The 18,060-nt window shown below is 35.1% G+C and overlaps 1 protein-coding gene across 9 annotated transcripts in view; it reads right to left on the reverse strand.

Annotated features, from left to right (window-relative positions):
* LOC116164862 (poly(rC)-binding protein 3) overlaps positions 1-18,060 on the reverse strand; it is a 241,458-nt gene that overhangs the window by 17,194 nt on the left and 206,204 nt on the right. For 4 of the 9 annotated variants that reach the window (XM_031479108.1, XM_031479107.1, XM_031479106.1 and 1 more), the window contains exons 1-2: positions 2,677-2,806; positions 2,338-2,461 (exon numbers count right to left, since the gene is read on the reverse strand). In XM_031479108.1, coding sequence (XP_031334968.1) covers positions 2,338-2,412 — 75 coding nt within the window. In that variant the 5' untranslated portion in view covers positions 2,413-2,461; positions 2,677-2,806. Of the gene's footprint in view, positions 1-2,337; positions 2,462-2,676; positions 2,807-10,284; positions 10,358-18,060 lie in introns of those variants that run through there. The other 5 variants (XM_031479102.1, XM_031479101.1, XM_031479104.1 and 2 more) reach the window with 3 other exon arrangements.

Genomic DNA, 18,060 nt, shown 5'->3' on the forward strand with positions numbered 1-18,060 from the left:
CATGTAGGTAAATTGAGGATCCAAATAAAGAAGTGTTCCTATTGGCTTACATGGTTATTACATTCTATTTTGAAGTTTTTTTTAAGGAACATTTTTCGGATCTCCTCAAAAAATCGAGTTAAAAAATAAAAACATCAAAAAAATTAAAGTAGGCAATGCAAAGAACCTTTTTTTTAATTTCAAAAGCACCCTTGATTTTTCAAAATTATGTCACAAATTAATTTCCCGAGTAATTTCCTGAAGAAATTTTGCATCTGGAATATAGCTTTTGAAAAAGGGTACAGCTAATTAAAAACGCATTCAAATTGCCGAAACGAAAAAAGAACACGATTGCTTGCTTAATCTTCTATCGAACTAAATCGTTTTTTTTTTTTTGTATTTGCGACATTTTGAGAATGAGAAATTAAATGACTCACTAGTCGGCGGGGGATCCTTTTTGATCTGAAGGACCAGTTTTCAAATGAGTACAACTTTTGTTTGGAAAGAGAGTTTAAAAAACGGTATAATAATTTTGTTCCTTAACCAATCAGGTATGTAAACAACAAATTTTCTCAATTTTCGGTGTCAGGTCAAAAATAGCAGTGCAGTTTTTTCGAATTTTCAAGCAACTAATTTCAGATTCGTGATTTTCATTTTCAAAAACCACACTGTATCTTTTATTGTTACGGACATCCCAATGGTGAGGCACGAATTTGAACTACCCTGTATTAATTTCAATTTTTTTATTGTTTTCGATTCAACTGGAAAATGTACCTATTCATTTTTTTTTATTTAAAAAAATTAGGATTTCGACGAAGAAAATAATTTATTCAAAATTAGTATTTAAAGACCAAAAAAATAATATAAATTCTTGACCTGGATAACAAAAAGATAGGAATTTCACAAATACGTTAGATGCACCATTTGAGTATTTAAGAACAGAACCATTTAACAGCTTTTCCAATGACTTAAATTACAAAAATTGTTATTACCTAGACAATAAACAACTCAATGTAACCAAAAAAGAAACATTTATTGTTAATTAAATCAACATTTTCAAGAATCTTCTAGATGCCACTTTAAAAATTGCCTTCAAAAATATTCCTGGAAAAAATTCTCAAGAAATTTCTTATTCAAACATAAAAATAAAGGGAAATAAAATTTTAAAAATTAATACAAACCTGAGAAATATTTTTTTGAGAATATACTTGAGTTTCTATAGGAACCTTCATGGAAACGTTTTGAGTAATTTTTGAAAAACCTTTTAACCGATAATTTTACTTTTTGGGCCCATTAAAAATCTTCTAGGAACTTGACTTTCTGCAAATCCTTTCCCAATGTTCTTAGTAATTTGTACCAATCAGATTTATTTTTCCCAGAAAATGGGCATTACTTTCATAACTCACCCTGTATATTGCAAGAAAAAGAAATGATATTTATAATCAATAAGTTTGTTGGTATGATATGCAGAATCAGCAGTATTTGAAACTTAGGGTGGTTTTACATCCACCTGTGGATACGTCAATCCGTTAAGATTCTTATTGGTTAATAATTTGGCCACTCGAACATTAAGGTAAACCAAATCTCTTACTTATGACATCATTTTTTAACATATCAAGGAATATCGAGTAGTTACTCCCTAAAGCATCTCTAAATTGATCATATAAAAAAATATGTGGTAATCAAAACAAGTTTGTTTAACTAATTTAAATATTTAAAAACGTAAAATAGCACACAAGAATATCATAATACAAAAGCCAGCAGGTGTCATCTTCCAATTACTGCAAAATCTCAATGAAAGATACTGCTTTAAAAACAAAACAAAGTCACATTTGAATGTGAAACATAAAAAAACATGTTTTTCATCCAGCCCTGGTCAGATAAATGTGACAAACATGAAAGTGTGCCATTCAAACACAACTTAATAAAACTATCAGACGCAATTCTATAATGTGGGTATCATAAAACTGAAATGTTGTTTAATGATGTCGTGACCATGACTTCCTTTTAAGGTAGATACAGTACTCCATTACGATCATGATCAATGACAGTCGTACACTATCAAAGGCATAGTCAACAGAACAAGTGAATACCTATACTAAAAAATCAAGAGTTCACTGGATTATTAAGAAATATTAGCACTGCCGAGACAAATATTGTGCAAACAGAATTAGACACTAAGTTATAGGTAATTCCCATTAACTACGGCGTACTAAAGAATGTGTTGGCAAGATTTCTACCGATCGAAACGAAGCCCATTTTATCAATGTATAATTAAACACTAAGAAACATTAGGTGCTAATTCTGTTGGCATAGTCGTTAGCGAAAAAAAAAACAACGCATTCCGTTTCATAATACCTTTCCCTGCATGATGAGCCGAATTGTGAGTGTGAGGTTGGGATCGTCATTTAGTAATGCTTTGTCCAAATCCATGTCGAGTCGAAGAGGGTCGAGGAGTTAAGGAAGGTACCCGGGATCAGTTCTGAAACAAAAGAATAACAAATGAGTGCATTACATAAGTGCGCTTGGGCTCCATTACAATTGCATTAATAATTAAGATCTTGTATTCAATAGCTTGCATGCACATAACCATGGCGTGCTTTGCGAAACCGCCATTAATTTTATTCAGTTACGTTTCGTAGGGGTTTTTGGGGGTTAGTGGTAAGGGGCTTGTCGTGAATAAATATGCAAACTTACCTATTATAAAATATAAATGGTATAATATAAAAAATAATTACGGATAACGATTTGGTGTTGCGTCTCAGTCGTTGTACACGTGTTTACTTCACGCAACAACGCTGCCACCTTAGTCGTATGCGTCGGTTTGGTTTCAATTAAAAAATCCCCAACGCGCGCTTACGAGGCGTGTCTCGAAAATATTTGTACACGTCACAAACCGGTGCATGTTTTCGGATCGTCTGTGAAGTGAAATAAAATTCCTATGATGTGTAATAGATCACATTGAAGGCCTTTGTATCTATTTTAGCGTTGAATGGAATTTATCATAATTGTGAGGGGGCTATTGATATTGACTAAAAATTACTGCGATTGTTATTCATACATCCCAAACCCATACCAGTGGCGTAACTACCATCGGGCAGTTCGGGGCAATGCCCCGAGGCCCCGCAATCTCGGGGGGTCCCGCAACCCGAAAGGTGCCAGCCACACGTAGAAAACGACGTGTAGTATACAAAATATAAAAATGTGTGCCATACCCATAATGCCTCATTTTAGTGTCTTAAAATTGCTAAGTCTCAAGCGATCCTTCAGTAAATTGAAAATCATAAACAATTATCTAAGATCTGCTAGAAAAAGAGACTTTTAGATTTTCTATATAACTTTGGCTCGTCAAATATATGTAGACCTATGTAATTAATATTTCAAAAATTAAAAGTTTAGTATGTTCCGATTTTATATTTTACATTTAATAAGAAGCATGGGTTATAAAAATGACTGTTTTAAGGTGATTTTATTTAAACGATTCTTATTAAAAACTTTAATTCGTGCCTAGTAGTTATAGGGGGCCCCGAGGACCGTTTGCCCCGAGGCCCTGAGCTGTCTTGTTACGCCACTGACCCATACCCAAAGAGTTGTCCGACGTAGAGAAATTGAATCAGTACTTTACAAATTCAGCAACTAGACTACTTGGTGACACTACCGCTTTGGAAACGTTTTATGAAGGATATAGAGCAAGTTCTATATCCACAATTTTAAGTTTCACCACGGTTTCCGAGGATTAAATCTTTAGGATAATCCGGTCAATTAAATCAAAGGCAATTGGTATTGATGGGATTGGGATTAATCTAATTAACTGGTGTATTCCGTATCTGCTTCCAGTAATTACGCATATAATTAATTTTTGTATTACGCATTCCACTTTCCCAAAATGTTGGAAGCAGGCACGAATAATTCCGTTGCCTAAAATTTCAAACCCCACTTTACTTAAAGACCTGCGCCCGATTAGTATATTGCCTACCTTATCTAAAGTTATGGAGAGAGTAATTGCTCTGCAACTTTCGTCGCATTTGTGTTTCAATAAAATTATTCCTAACGTACAGTCAGGCTTTAAAGTTGGTCACAGTTGCAATACAGCCTTGCTAAAAATAGTGGACGACATAATGATTGCTTCAGATAAGGGACACTTGATTACTCTGGTGTTCTTAGATTTTACGAAGGCTTTCGACACAATTAACCACAAACTGCTCATTTACATTACTCGGGACTATCATATGCAGCCAGGAAGTTTATGATTAGTTATTTGGAGGATAGAGTCCAAGCGGTGTCGACTGCAGGTAGGTATTATGTCTAAATTTCTTCACACTAGTTGCGGTGTACCCCAAGGCTCCGTATTGGGTCCAATCTTGTTCAACATCTATATTTATACGTTTCCCCTTGCACTAAAGCATTGTACTTCTCATTTCTATGCGGATGATACGCAGTTATACTACTCTTTTGACCCATCGGAAGTACAGTTAGCATGCCATAGAATTAATGAAGATCTAACGCGTATTGCAAATGTTTGGAAGGATCATGGGCTCTTCCTTAATTCGGTCAAAACACAAGCGATTCTCTTTGGTAGGGATAAACATAGATTAGAAGCGAAGGGTAACGTACAAATAGCCATAGGTGGAAAGGCAATATCCATTGCGAGTTTGAAGATTATTTATCGCACTAGACACTTGCTTACTCGTATATGCAGTGCAGAAAGCTACTCTATGTAACGCCATGGTGCTGTCTAGCCTAAATTATTGTGATACTGTCTATGGCCCCTTTCTTGACTCAGCAGATATAAGAAAGCAGGGGCGGACTGGGTACTTAAGGGCCAGGTGGAATTGCATAGGTTACGGACCATTAAAGTATTAGAGTAGTATACTGCATAATAAAGCATATTTATTAGTAATGAAGCTAGGGGGGGGGGGTTAGTTCTGAGGTGCACCACAAAAACAGTGCTCCTTTTTCGAAAATCAATTAAGTACCATACAGTTTTTTTTTAAATTGCAGCTGATAATTAAAAGTAAAAAAATATACAATCCACATGAGGTGCGTCGCCTATCATTGTATTTCAGCACTTTCATGCTACGACAAAAAATGATAAATTCATTGTAAAACACTTCAATTAAAACAGAATTTTTTAACAACCTAATATCAACGCCAATTAGAGAAACGTGTTAATAATTTATTAATAGTGCAAGAAACTAAATACAGCACATACTTATAAATTTCCAACGGGCCATATTATGATCTACAGGCCAGGTGGCAACCGCCACCCGCCCCCCCGGGTCAGTCCGCCCCTGTAAGAAAGATACAATTGCTGTAAAATATTTGGAGTTAGGAAATTTGAACCAATTAGTTACAAATTAAAGGAATTAAAATGGCTTAATATGAAAAATCGGAGGTTTTTGCATGCTTCCACGGTATTCCATAATATTATAATCAACAGATCGCCATCTTATCTGTATGAAAAGATCACCTTTAGGACGGATGTCCATAATCTGAATTTCAGGTTTAAGGGGCTATTAACACCGCCAACATGTTACTCAATTTTTTAAACATTCCTTTTCTTATTGCATTGCAAATATTTACAATAACTTACCCGAAAACCTTAAAAAACTTTAATTTCATTCAAGTGTAGGTAAGCTACGGAAATTCCTGCTTGAAAATCAGTCACGTGCCTATAAACTTCAAATATTGTTTTTTTTTGTTTGTTACATTTTTTTGTCTAGTTCACATTCATACTTTTTTATTTATCTTAATCTAGTAATTCTAATTAGTTTTCATGCCAAATAGGTAGAATATGCCTATAATAGGTATCGGAATAATTTCTAGGGTTAGGTAAGTGTAAGAACAGGCAGCGGTTTTTTCTGCTGCACTGAACTTCGCCCTTGCTTGGAAGTCCTTTGGTTATTTTTTTTTCTATTTCCTCAAATAAAGGCAATATTAATTATTATTATTATTATTATATAATCGTTGAGAAGAGTATAGGTAAAATATCTATCATAGTTTATTTTATATTGGGGAATTTATACGACTCTGTTCCTCATTTCGAAAAACGTTTTAATAGTTTTTTCACTTGCAGGTGAAGTTCTAGAGCAAGATCCCACGGCCCCCACACCTTACTTATTTTCTGATGGACAAAATGTGTCTTATGGAAACACCCTTTATTTGAAGAGATAGAAAAAATTAGAAATGGACCTAGTCGCAAACAGAATTCAGCTATAACTAATCTTTTGGCCTTTCTCGAATTTAGCCCCAGAACTTTCGTATTATTAAAGATAATTGATTTTGGCAAAATCAAGAGCACTTTTTATGTACAATCCATTGCGATACAGGGTGTTTTGTTTTCCTTATACGACCTTAAACTATATTTTTTCATATAGACCACCCTATATATTTTGGGGTTCTTGAGAAGAGTGTAAAATTTCCTAAATTTGGATGTATCACTTGTAATATTTTTATATTAAATATTATTTGCAAATTGCAATATTGCATTTTATATACAATAAAACAAATATATTCAACACATCTAGCTTTCCATGGCCAACAAAGATGACAGGATTGTATGAAAAGACAATTTCTTGGTTATTTGGAAATGTTTTTTAGTTTCCAAATACTGTTAAATTCAAATTAACACACAAAGAACGTGAAAACTCATGCGAATAAAACAAATAAGTCACATAATATATAAATAAATAATGCAGGTAACCAAGAAATTGCCGTTTTGAACAATTCTGCCATCTTTTGTTCGCCATGGAAACCTAGATGCCTACAATAAAAAAAATTTAATGTATAAAATGAAATATTGCAAATAATATTAAAATATAAAATATAATAAGTGATACCTCAAAATTTAGGAAATTGTACACTCTTTTCAAAAACTCCAAAATATGTAGGGTGGTCCATATGAAAAAATATAGTTTAGGGTCGTATACGAAAAACCAAATACCCTCTATAAAAGCTGTGCTTCGCAGAAAAATATATTAAAATAGCCCCATAAATATCATAGATAAAAATCAAGTCTCAGATTGTAGGTAAGTAAAGCGAGTACAATTTTCACGTAGGTATCTGTAGCACCTGAGAATAGGCCGTCCGTGGGTCCAAGCTAGAGGGTATGTATACGTTCCTTGTGCGGACTAGTAAATAAGTAAGGTCTGGGAATCCTGGAATCTTGCACTATTCTGGTTATGGTTAGTAAAGCTGATGCGTTAAATTTGTAACTATTGGAATTGCCTTTTAGTCCAGTAAAATAGGAACAGGCCCTCAAAAAGTGACATGTGGAAAGTTGGAAAAAACTTCCCAATATTTCTTCCGTTTTTCGCTTAAACTCCTCCCCCAGCTTAAAAAGCTTTAAATTCTGCGTCGATTTGTCACTTTGAGATCCCCTCCCCCGCTCATATATCTACTTTTTTTGTAATTGGACTGTTCATAATTAAAGACTTTGAAAATGTGACGTGTACAGTTCGACGATGATTCTTTAACTTATCCTTATTATTGGGTGTGTAATTGCACTGTACACAATTAAAGACTTTGGAAATATTATGCGTTAGACGACGATTACAATTGTATAATTACAGCGATCACATTTAAAATTCTTGAAAGTAAGTGATAAACTGCAAAAACTATCCTTGGTCTTTAAAGTGTAATTACATGAAATTTTTGCAAGTGTATTTACTTTTACAACCGTAAAAACTACAATATTGATTACTTTTGCCCATTGTAAATAAACTAAAATGGCGGTCTTATCCCACCAATAGTAATTACGATATGCTGCTACTAGATGTCCCACTGTTAATCTGAATCGCGAATGATATTATCTGCTAAATCTATATCAATTCAAGATCATAGGTTAAATTTTCTAAAACTGTCCATAATAAAGTCGTCGGTCAAAGTCTTAGTCAAACCTGATATAATAATAGAAAGACTAAGGGTTTTCCCAAATTCAAAGTGCCAAAGGAAGACTAGCTATTTTTGATTTGTGGTTATAGCCGGTCGAGAGCTGTGTGGGAAATCTTACAAACAAAATTTTTATATTCCGATTGCTAAAAGAATATTTGAGGCACTTAGTAACATTTTGGACAAGACATATCTATTGGTGACGTCTCTCCATTAATCATCTACCAAGAAAGAAAACATCGATACTACCGTATAACGATATCATTTACTAAGCTATTTCGGTTTTAAAAATGCGCTTTATCTGCACAAGAGTTGTGTACAATGTATACCTACTTGTTTATTTTTATTTGGCGGGTTTGCTATAGCGCGTTCGCACCTCCAGATGCAGTATGGTGCTTATGGACATACAGTACATGCTTGCCAAACGTGACAATGACAGCGCAAGGAGATTATGTATTGTTTTAATACTTCAATTTAATCATATGTCAATTTGACATCAATGCGGTCAGAAACAAGGATAGTATTATCGAAGAATGACGCAAACTAGTAAGAGAGGCAATTAGTCCATAAGACCCCATACTGCATCTGGAGGTGCGAACGCGCTATAGTAGATTAACTTGGAGCTGGGTAAAGCCTTCTTGAAAAGGGCTTGAAGCAATAAGCCCCAAACACCTTTTATCATAAAAGTGCACTTTTATGGAATGATAGGGCTTGGAATTACGAAACACTTTCTAAAGTAATTGAAAATAATAAAATATAAAGAACTAAGCCCGAAGTGCTCGAAAATTATGCTCGAAATTCTATAAAAATGCTTCAAATACTGTAATAGAGCAGTTTGCTTGAAAGGCACGGTGCTCTATTATACAGTAAAAGTATCCTTTTGGAAGCACTTTTTTCAAATCACCACCCAGCTCTGCCTCCATTTTTGGATAATGTAATAAAATGGCATGAGGAACTTTTCTAACGGTTCGGTTTAGGTGTATGGTGACTTGATGACATTAAAAAAGAACTAGCTAGGGTATTTGATTTAAAGTAATGTGGAGATTGGGATATACTTCCCGTCAAACCTTCATTGAAACGTGCTCGATAACTACCAATTTCAAAACTCAATACCAAAAAGGTACTCAGTTTCTAACATAATCATCGATTAAGCTTATTGTTGCTCACCATGTATTGGATTTCTTAATATATAGTGTTCTAGTTTGGGGTTGTATTTTTCATTTTTAGCGTGTTTCCAGAATGGAATGGGATTATGAAGTTGCCTTAAAAAATTTCGCAAACCTAAAGTAGAAGGAAATTTATTAATAAAGGGTTGTTTAAGGATTGGCTACTCTCGGATACTCTTTGGTCCTACATACTGAATTATGTCAGAAAATAAACGAAGGTATGAGTAATTTGTTTAATATCTATAGGTTAAATAATGAGGTGCACTGAAAATTTGGTAACCCATTTCGTACACTGAAAGAACTTGAAGTAAATAAACTATGTCGATCCACTAACAATTTACATACAGTGTGTTCCAACTAAACCTGGCACTGTTACGATTGTTTTAAAAATTTGGTTAAATTTAGCAAAAATGTAGCATTTTTTACAGTGGTCAAAGCATAAAGGTCGTGATATCGAAATGATTTAAACCGAAATCAGCATTACACATTTACAACAAAAAGTGATTTACACTTAACTACCTTGCAGTAATAAGTTAAGGCAAACACTAAGGGAAACCTCCCATTACACTTCCCCCTAACAGGTTCTTGCAATTTTAAAACAAAATCAAAATTACGATCGCTTTTAGTTGATTAGGTAATGCCAATACCAGTACTTTCTCTTGGTCTTTGATGATTTTTCCAAAAGCATGAAAAGTACCCTTTTAAATCTCAAAAAAGATTTAGCAAGGGATATCTAATTTTTGCTACTCTCGTAGTTGTAATCGTTGCCATTACTTCCTTTTGTTTGGAGTTCAGTGGTTACAAAATGAGAAGCACCTGGACATCATAATCCATTGTTACGTGTCGTGTCAGTACAGTGTATTGTGCACTATTTATAGTACAAGTAGGTCGAAAGGAGATTATCTATATGGTAGGGTTTGTTTGTCGGGATGTCATGTTGGTAAACCAAATGGACGTTTAGATTTTAAATGCCAATGCCATGAGGTCATAATAACATTTTCAAATGACGCAGATGATTTAATTAACGACATAAAAATGAAACAAAGGGAAGTTGACACGTTTTCAACTTGTACAATATTGTCATTCAAGTTTAGAAAATCAATGCTAATTAGCAAATTGTAATTCGATTTGCGAAACGGTGTTATTGTCAGTCAATGCCCTTTGCGCGAAAAAAAGGTAGGTATTGTAATTGGTAAGCTTAAGTTGCAGAATGTTCTTTTAGTAGGAGGTCTAAATAGAATTTTCTCACCTGTGTGGAAAATCACGTGTACGTACGTGGAACGGAAAGCCTAGACTAAGTTTCCGGCTTAGTTTCATTTTCATGTTGCGTCACAAATCTAATTAAGGTATATGCATTTTGAAATCGAACATTGAAAGCAGTTTGCATGAAGTTAAACTAGAAAAGTTGGTCTACAGCGCAATGATGTATATTCCTATATTTTCCTTATAGCCAATTTTATTCGATAATAAAGCTTGGGTAACATGACGACCCCGACAATACAGTTTTGGTTTCCTCTCTTATTTATGGGGGATATAAAAGCAAAATGTATTCTCCATTTTGTTATTTATGTGGTTATATGAGCAAAGAAAATGATCCATTGCCAATTTTGCGTAGTATTTAGGTATACCTAGTACTAGTACTATGATGTCCAGAAATGTAATATCAAAAATATATTGCATTCCAATCGAATCTACAGTATCCGGAGGACAATCAAAATGAAAATATACAGGTCTTGAATTTCAAAACGAACCACCCATTGTAATTTGTAACTTTGGAAACTGGAAAAATCACGTTGATTTAGTAAGCTAGGGGGTAGTATACAAATATCCACTAAATTAAACTTGAATGGTCTGGTTACGAAAAAAATGAGTTTGACAAATTTCTGGTTTTGATTAACTTCTGACCCAAAAAATTGATAAAAAACCTAATCTTTCAAAAACACATCTGCTTTAACGGCAAACCTGTTGGAAGAAGAGAAAGACTCTCTGATCATACAATCTTTGAAGAGTCAATTGGACGACCATGGAGACATGCCGCCAAATGAAGAAAATTTGCACTTTCAGCACCCGTTTTCTGCTTTAGTGATCACTTTGTAGATGAACACCCGGTATGTACAAGCGTTATCATAATCGCATTACCGTTTGTAACTGTTGCCGTCAAAGTATTGCAATTATTTTTGTTCCAGTTTGGTCTTTAAGGTTAGTGTTTTAGCATTAAAAGCAAATAGTTCATTCCTACAATAAGGTATTCGCATGGGGTAACGCAGATGATTAACATTATATTAGAAATCATATAAATCAGGTAAATGACACACTATTGAAGTACGAGGCCCTTGATTACTTTAATTTCCGAGTCAAGTAATATCATTTTACTGACGAGTGTTGTATTAAATTTTACCCGAAATCGTATTTTAATTTCAATTTCAATTTTCATATAGAACATTTGACTAATATCAATCTGTCAGTGATGACGGGTCCGTTAACTTGGCCCCCCCACTGAGAGATTTGGTAGTCGTATTATTTTGAAATGAATGCGCTCGTTATGCGCTCATATGCGCCACCGATAATAACTCTTGCGCCATTATCGTTTTTTAGAAATCCGAAAAAACATTTGGGGGGGCCAAGTGAACGTAGCCCCCCCCCCCCAGTACGTATTTTGTCCCTTGTAACTAGGTCACCTGATACATTTGGTTATGCGCTCAATTGCGCCACTTGAATTAAAGCTAGCGCCATTACGGTTAAGCCATAAAAAATTTTTTAAAAAGTGGGGGGGCTAACTTAACGTTTTCAAAAGTTACGTTTTTTAACATGTTTTTTCTACTACATCGTACCTTTCATCATGCGCTAAAATGCGCCGTAAACAAAAATCTTGGCGCCATTATAGTGTTTCAGAAACACTATACAAGGTGTTTTTTTGGGAGCTTTAGTTAAACGATTCTGAGAAAATAAAATAGGTAGGTTTTTAAAAATTTGTATTTAGGAATTACTCCGAAGGCCGAATCGATGTAAAATATTTTCAAAATGGACGCACTTCCGGAAATAACTTTTGAAAACGCTAAGTTAGACCCTCCACTTTTTAAAAAATTTTTATGGCTTAACCGTAATGGCGCTAGCTTTAATTCAAGTGGCGCAATTGAGCTCATAACCAGATGTATCAAGTGGCACAAATACCGGTAGCAAAATGCGTTATGGGGGATTCCGTTCACTTGCCCCCCCCCCCAAATATATTTAAGGATAACCAAAAAACAATAATGGCGCAAAGATATCTTTTTACGGCGCATTTCAGCGCATACCTGAGAGTACAATTTCGTATGAAAAGATGTTAAAAAAAAGTAACTTTTAAAAACGTTAAGTTGGCCCCTCACTTTTTGAAAATTTGTCACGGCTTAACCGTAATGGCGCTAGCTTTAATTCAAGTGGCGCAATTAAGCGCATAACCAAATGTATCAGGTGACCTAGTTACAAGGGACAAAATACGTACTGGGGGGGCTACGTTCACTTGGCCCCCCCAAATGTTTTTTCGGATTTCTAAAGAACGATAATGGCGCAAGAGTTATTATCGGTGGCGCATATGAGCGCATAACGAGCGCATTCATTTCAAAATAATACGACTATCAAATCTCTCAGTGGGGGGGGGGGCAAGTTAACGGACTCAGTGATGACATAAGTTATTAAAGACATTTAGCAATGTGACAGGTGCGGCCGGAAAAGTAACAGGTCCAGCCGGGTAACCCAGAATCGGAATTTCGTAGCCATAATAGTTATTTACATAAAAGCATTGAATAAATTATTCAATGATAAAAATGACACATTACTGGCGAGGAAATATTGAAGTACGAGGTCACTTTGGGGCAGAGTACTTTAATTTCCGAGTCAAGTAATGTCATTTGACTGACGAGTTTTGTATTAAATTTTACCCGAAATCGTAATTTGATATAAAATTTCAATTTTCATATAGAACATTTGACTAATGTCAATCTGTCAGTGATGACATAAGTTATTAAAGACATTTAGCAATGTGACAGGTGCGGCCGGAAAAGTAACAGGTCCAGCCGGGTAACCCAGAATCGGAATTTCGTAGCCATAATAGTTATTTACATAAAAGCATTGAATAAATTATTCAATGATAAAAATGACACATTACTGGCGAGGAAATATTGAAGTACGAGGTCACTTTGGGGCAGAGTACTTTAATTTCCGAGTCAAGTAATGTCATTTGACTGACGAGTTTTGTATTAAATTTTACCTGAAATCGTATTTTGATATAAAATTTCAATTTGTATATAAAACTTTTGATTAATGTCAATCTGTCAGTGATGACAGAAGTCAATACAGACAATTATCAAATGTCACAGATGCCGCCGGTAAAGTGACGATGCGGCCGATAAAGTGACAGATGCGGCCAGTAAAGTGACAAGCGGCAGGAAACTATGCCTCTGTCATGGAAACCCAAATTTCCTGACAGAAACTAGGCACGAAAATCAAGGTTTCAGGACGATTTTGGGTAAAAAAGTATAACGTGGCAGACATAGCAATAGAAGTTTCATCTTTGTGCGAGTCTTTGTGTAAAAATGTCATTCATGTCCTAATTATCGTAACGAGGACATTATTGTTTTAAATCAAATAAGAAATCCGAGTTTCAAGTAGTGCGATCATATCGAAAAATTTAATCTGCAGTTCGTATCCTATAAACGCGACGCAGAATAAACATTCTTTCTATTACAATGCGTTAAAAAAAGAACAATTAATTATTATTATTATTATCAAAAACCTCTTTACCCTGAGGTGAGGTTTAGTTTCAAATGAGGAATAAAATCATTATCTTGTCGCATATGGACGTGAATAATATTCAAGCCGAGGCTAAAAATAAACACATCGTATTCAATATTTTTGTAATAATTAAAATTTATCTTGTACACAAAAGAAGAGAAAACTTTCCTTTTTTGCGAACAGCAGTAACTGTGAAATTTTTGCGCTAGTTAAAAAAATGCACAAAGTGAAGAAAGTTTCTGGTCAGTAGTAACATTAAATACTTAACCCCCAATGATTCGTTATTTTCAAAATTTTTCGCGAGGTCTTCAACTGCAGGGCGTTCATGATTTTGGACTTTCTGTCCGTTCATCCGTCCGTCCGGCTGTGTACATGATAACTCGCCAACAGTTTCGAAGTTGCCAGTTCTATTTTCAGTAACATGTAGACAATGGTCAAAGGACTACATTTAAATTTTGGGCAGGGAGGTAATTTTTCTCTTAAATCATTTTATTTGCATAAAAGGTGTGGGGTGATTAGTAATTGGGTATTTTGAATATTTATTTCATCGCTAGAAAGTAAAAAAAATGTAAGATTCTTAGTATTGCCCCCAGTTCAGTAAAGTTCTATAAATCTCACCAATTTTTTGGAAAAATTTGCATTTTCCCGATATAGGGTAATGGGTCGTCTCCCGGAAAACAGAAATTACGGAAAATTTGAACAAAAATGTATACGCCGTAGGGTGCAACCGGTTGCGTAAAATCCAAAAAAACGCCACAGATTCCAAAAACGTGAAAAAAGGGGCATGATCCTTTTTCCGGCGCGTTAACTTCCCCATTTTTAGAGATATTGAGTTGCGGTTTTCCGTTCGATAGAGCAGGGATGAAAGCGTGTAGTGTTATAGTGTAGTGGCAGCTACCTGCGACTTGAAAAAATATCCTAAACTTCAGAGTAGGACTGTACCGATACCGAAAGTGTCAAGTAGCCCACATTTTTAAACTACACTAATGTTTCCCCTGTCTTAAAAAATCCGGAATTAATATCTCTGCAAATAAAGGAATGCGAATTTTTTATTGGAATCATGCCGAATTTTTAACGTGGTGTCATAGTACGAAAAATGTTCTTTACTGCATTATATTTTGGGACACCTTGTCCTTTAACCGACGATGAGCCAATACACGATTTTGGTTATCATAGGTATTTAAATAAATACAGGGTGTAACATAGAGCTATGTAAAAAAATGGTAAAAGAAACCAAATCCCAAATAAATAGATGATTTGAAATATTTCCATTTGGTAACGTCTAGTTGCAGCCATCGAGTATAACCGACGGTCTTTCCATTTGGTTAAAAACGAGGTTCTAAAATTCGGCAAAATCGGCGTATCCAATAATCTAGGTACAGCAATTAGTTCCATCTTTCTAAATATTTTGGTTGTTTAAAAAAGGGACACAGATTTTGAAACTGTTGGAGACGTAGCTCAAAAACGAAACATCTGGGACCCTTGAATTGTTTTGAAAAAAAAATGCTTATTTAGGTCCCTTTACGATCCAATTTCTTTTCACAGAATAAAAAACTCAGATCAAGCATTAGACTATTTGCTAACTATTCTGCATCCTAAGGGATGAATTTCCAGCCCTATTGGTAAAATTCAGATAAAATTTCATATTTATTTATTTAAGAAGATCCTTTTATAAGATTTGTTCATATGAATTAAAATATTGTTATGCAGAAGCTTATACCTACACAGGTAAATTTTTGGTAAAGATTGAAGCTCCCACAAACAAAATATTAATAAATATAATAAATTAAATGTTTTCATGAAAATGAAGATCTGAGTCAACAATTTGAAATAAAAGCTACATACTAATAGCAAAGAATACTTTACTCTTTGCTAATAGTATTGCGATTCAAGTGATGGCATAGTATAGGAGTTAATAGGTAAGTACCAGGAGTTTTATGCAAGTCAGCTAAATTTTTGAAATTGAAGAAGATCACATTATGTGCTCTTTTTGTTCAGCCATTTTCACCTCTGCTTATCTTCAATAGAAAATTACATCGAATCCCTGGTAAAAGGCCGGAGAAAATTTAGTTCCTAAAAAACTAGTATGTTGGTTTTACACGAATAAGAGATTTTGCCTTTAGAAAACGGAATCTGCTGCCATTCCCAGGAATAAACGTTTTTTTTTCATGTGTAGTTAATTTTATCTGTTTTGGGGGACTGAAAAAAAATTTTATACGAATCCCTCACCCTTCAAATAAAGAAATCAACCTTTAATCACGGCAACTTATTTTTTTAGTTTAATGCGAACGATTTTCACAATGAGAGTCGGGTTCATCCCTCTAGAACGAAGCGGAAAAGAGTGTTACTGTTGAAAATACGACTCCTTGTCGGAAGCGTTCTTAGTAGATTTGACACCCGTGGAGAGTAATTATCCATTTCCTATTTCTACACTTCTTCGTCTTAGAGCTGGAGTGTACTCTTTCACATATGTATCTACTCCAAATTTAAATCACTAATTCCTTTCCTTCCTTCTTCCCTGATGTTCCGTGGTCTTAGGTTCCCAATTCTGCCCAATAAAAAATGGCTCGACTGATAAATCTTATATCCACGCCGTTCTTGTCGCCAATCTAGTTCCATTGGAGTAATTCTTGGGGTCCATTCATTCACACTTATTCCTAGCTGCTACTAAAATATTTGCTCCTTTCATCTCTACAAAATGCCTCGTGAGTGCATGTATTTCACCAATTCTATTCGCCACAAATTGGTGATCCTTCGCACCGCCTCCTCTTATTCAACAGAGAGTGGTTCTGTAGTCAGTCCACATGTTTTGTTAAGAACCTTTTCGTGTCCAGAAGTTATCGTTTTCATTAACCTTTGGTCTCGAAAAATACTTCTCATAACATCTGGTAGAGGTTTCAAAAAATCAGGTTTTGTAATTATTTCGGACAAATCAAAGAAGTTTCGATTTTTTGGGGTTCTAGGTAAAATTCCTTATTCCTTTTTATCTTTATTTAATCAGAAGATATCTATTTCAAACGTCCTTTCTCAATATATTCTTCAATATTGTCTCGCAAAGTCTTCGTATTTATCCATCCTCCTTTGCAGATACATTAGCCTCTTCCTAGCAATTCCTATGATTTCTGGTAACTTCTTATTTTCATCTTTCCCAAGCAAAGCGATCTCCCACCTGTCTTTATTCCTTTTTGCTGTGTTTTTCATCATTTAACTCCTTTTTGTCCTCCAAAGTACGCAAGTTATCTTTATGGATTCTTACCTCAAAATCATCTTTGCTTCACTACCTCATGTAAAGTTCCTAAATCTTCCGTTTCTTCTTCGATTTTTGCAACACGAAAATTTTTCTATTTGCATCTTGGAGTCTTCACATTCTACCCAAGGGCACATATTTACAGAAATTGCATTGTTTGGATTTTCCTCTTCTGAAACTTATTCGTGGTAGTTTATCTTCTAAATCATCCATTGTAGTCCTAGTCCTACATGAAATTATAGGGATTAAAGCAAGCCACTTTGCACAATTATATATTGGACCAAAACAAACATCTCTGTCTCTTTGGCAGAGGCGGGTGAGCCACCCCTAAAGGTGCATTTTTTTTAGTTTTCTACAGTTTACAGGAAAACTACGCCCTTTATCCAAAAATATGTGGACCTCCACGGAAACCCCTTTTCTGCGACACAAGCGTTCAACCGCCTCTTCGGTGACGAAGGGCATCTGGGATCCGCTGTCTACCAGTGCTCTTAAATACTCCCCATTCACCTTGATGATTTTGGACTATGATGAGGGCGGTGGTGAATAATATTTCAGTGGTATTCTCCCCGCTTGTGGAGAGGTTACTAGCTACTTCCATTCTATGATGATTTTCCTTAGGGATTTCGATGTGAAGCACGCTGTGGTATTGCCGGTTGCAACTTCTACAAGAGTAGGTGTGGTACATTTTGTCCTTTTGTCGTGCTTTAGGGAATTGAAGCACAACTGATTTTCCTTGACAATTTGCCAAGTTGGTTCATTTCTTGTTGGAATACACCATTTTGTTGAACAGGTAATTCGCTGCTTATCATGATGTCTTCGTGGGCTTCTTGGATGACGTACCAGAGCTTGGGAATCTCCACCTTTTTTAACTGCCAATAACTATTGTGATGACTGTTGGTCTGCCCGTGTGTCCTGGTTGAATCTCGTAAGTCGATCTAATTTCATTTGCTGCTATAGGTGAGGTATTTCTTGAAAACCTCGCTCTCTATGTGATGTAACTGTTACTGA

The sequence above is a fragment of the Photinus pyralis genome, unplaced genomic scaffold (assembly GCF_008802855.1).
Source record: "Photinus pyralis isolate 1611_PpyrPB1 unplaced genomic scaffold, Ppyr1.3 Ppyr1.4_LG2, whole genome shotgun sequence".
Classification (NCBI taxonomy): domain Eukaryota; kingdom Metazoa; phylum Arthropoda; class Insecta; order Coleoptera; family Lampyridae; genus Photinus; species Photinus pyralis.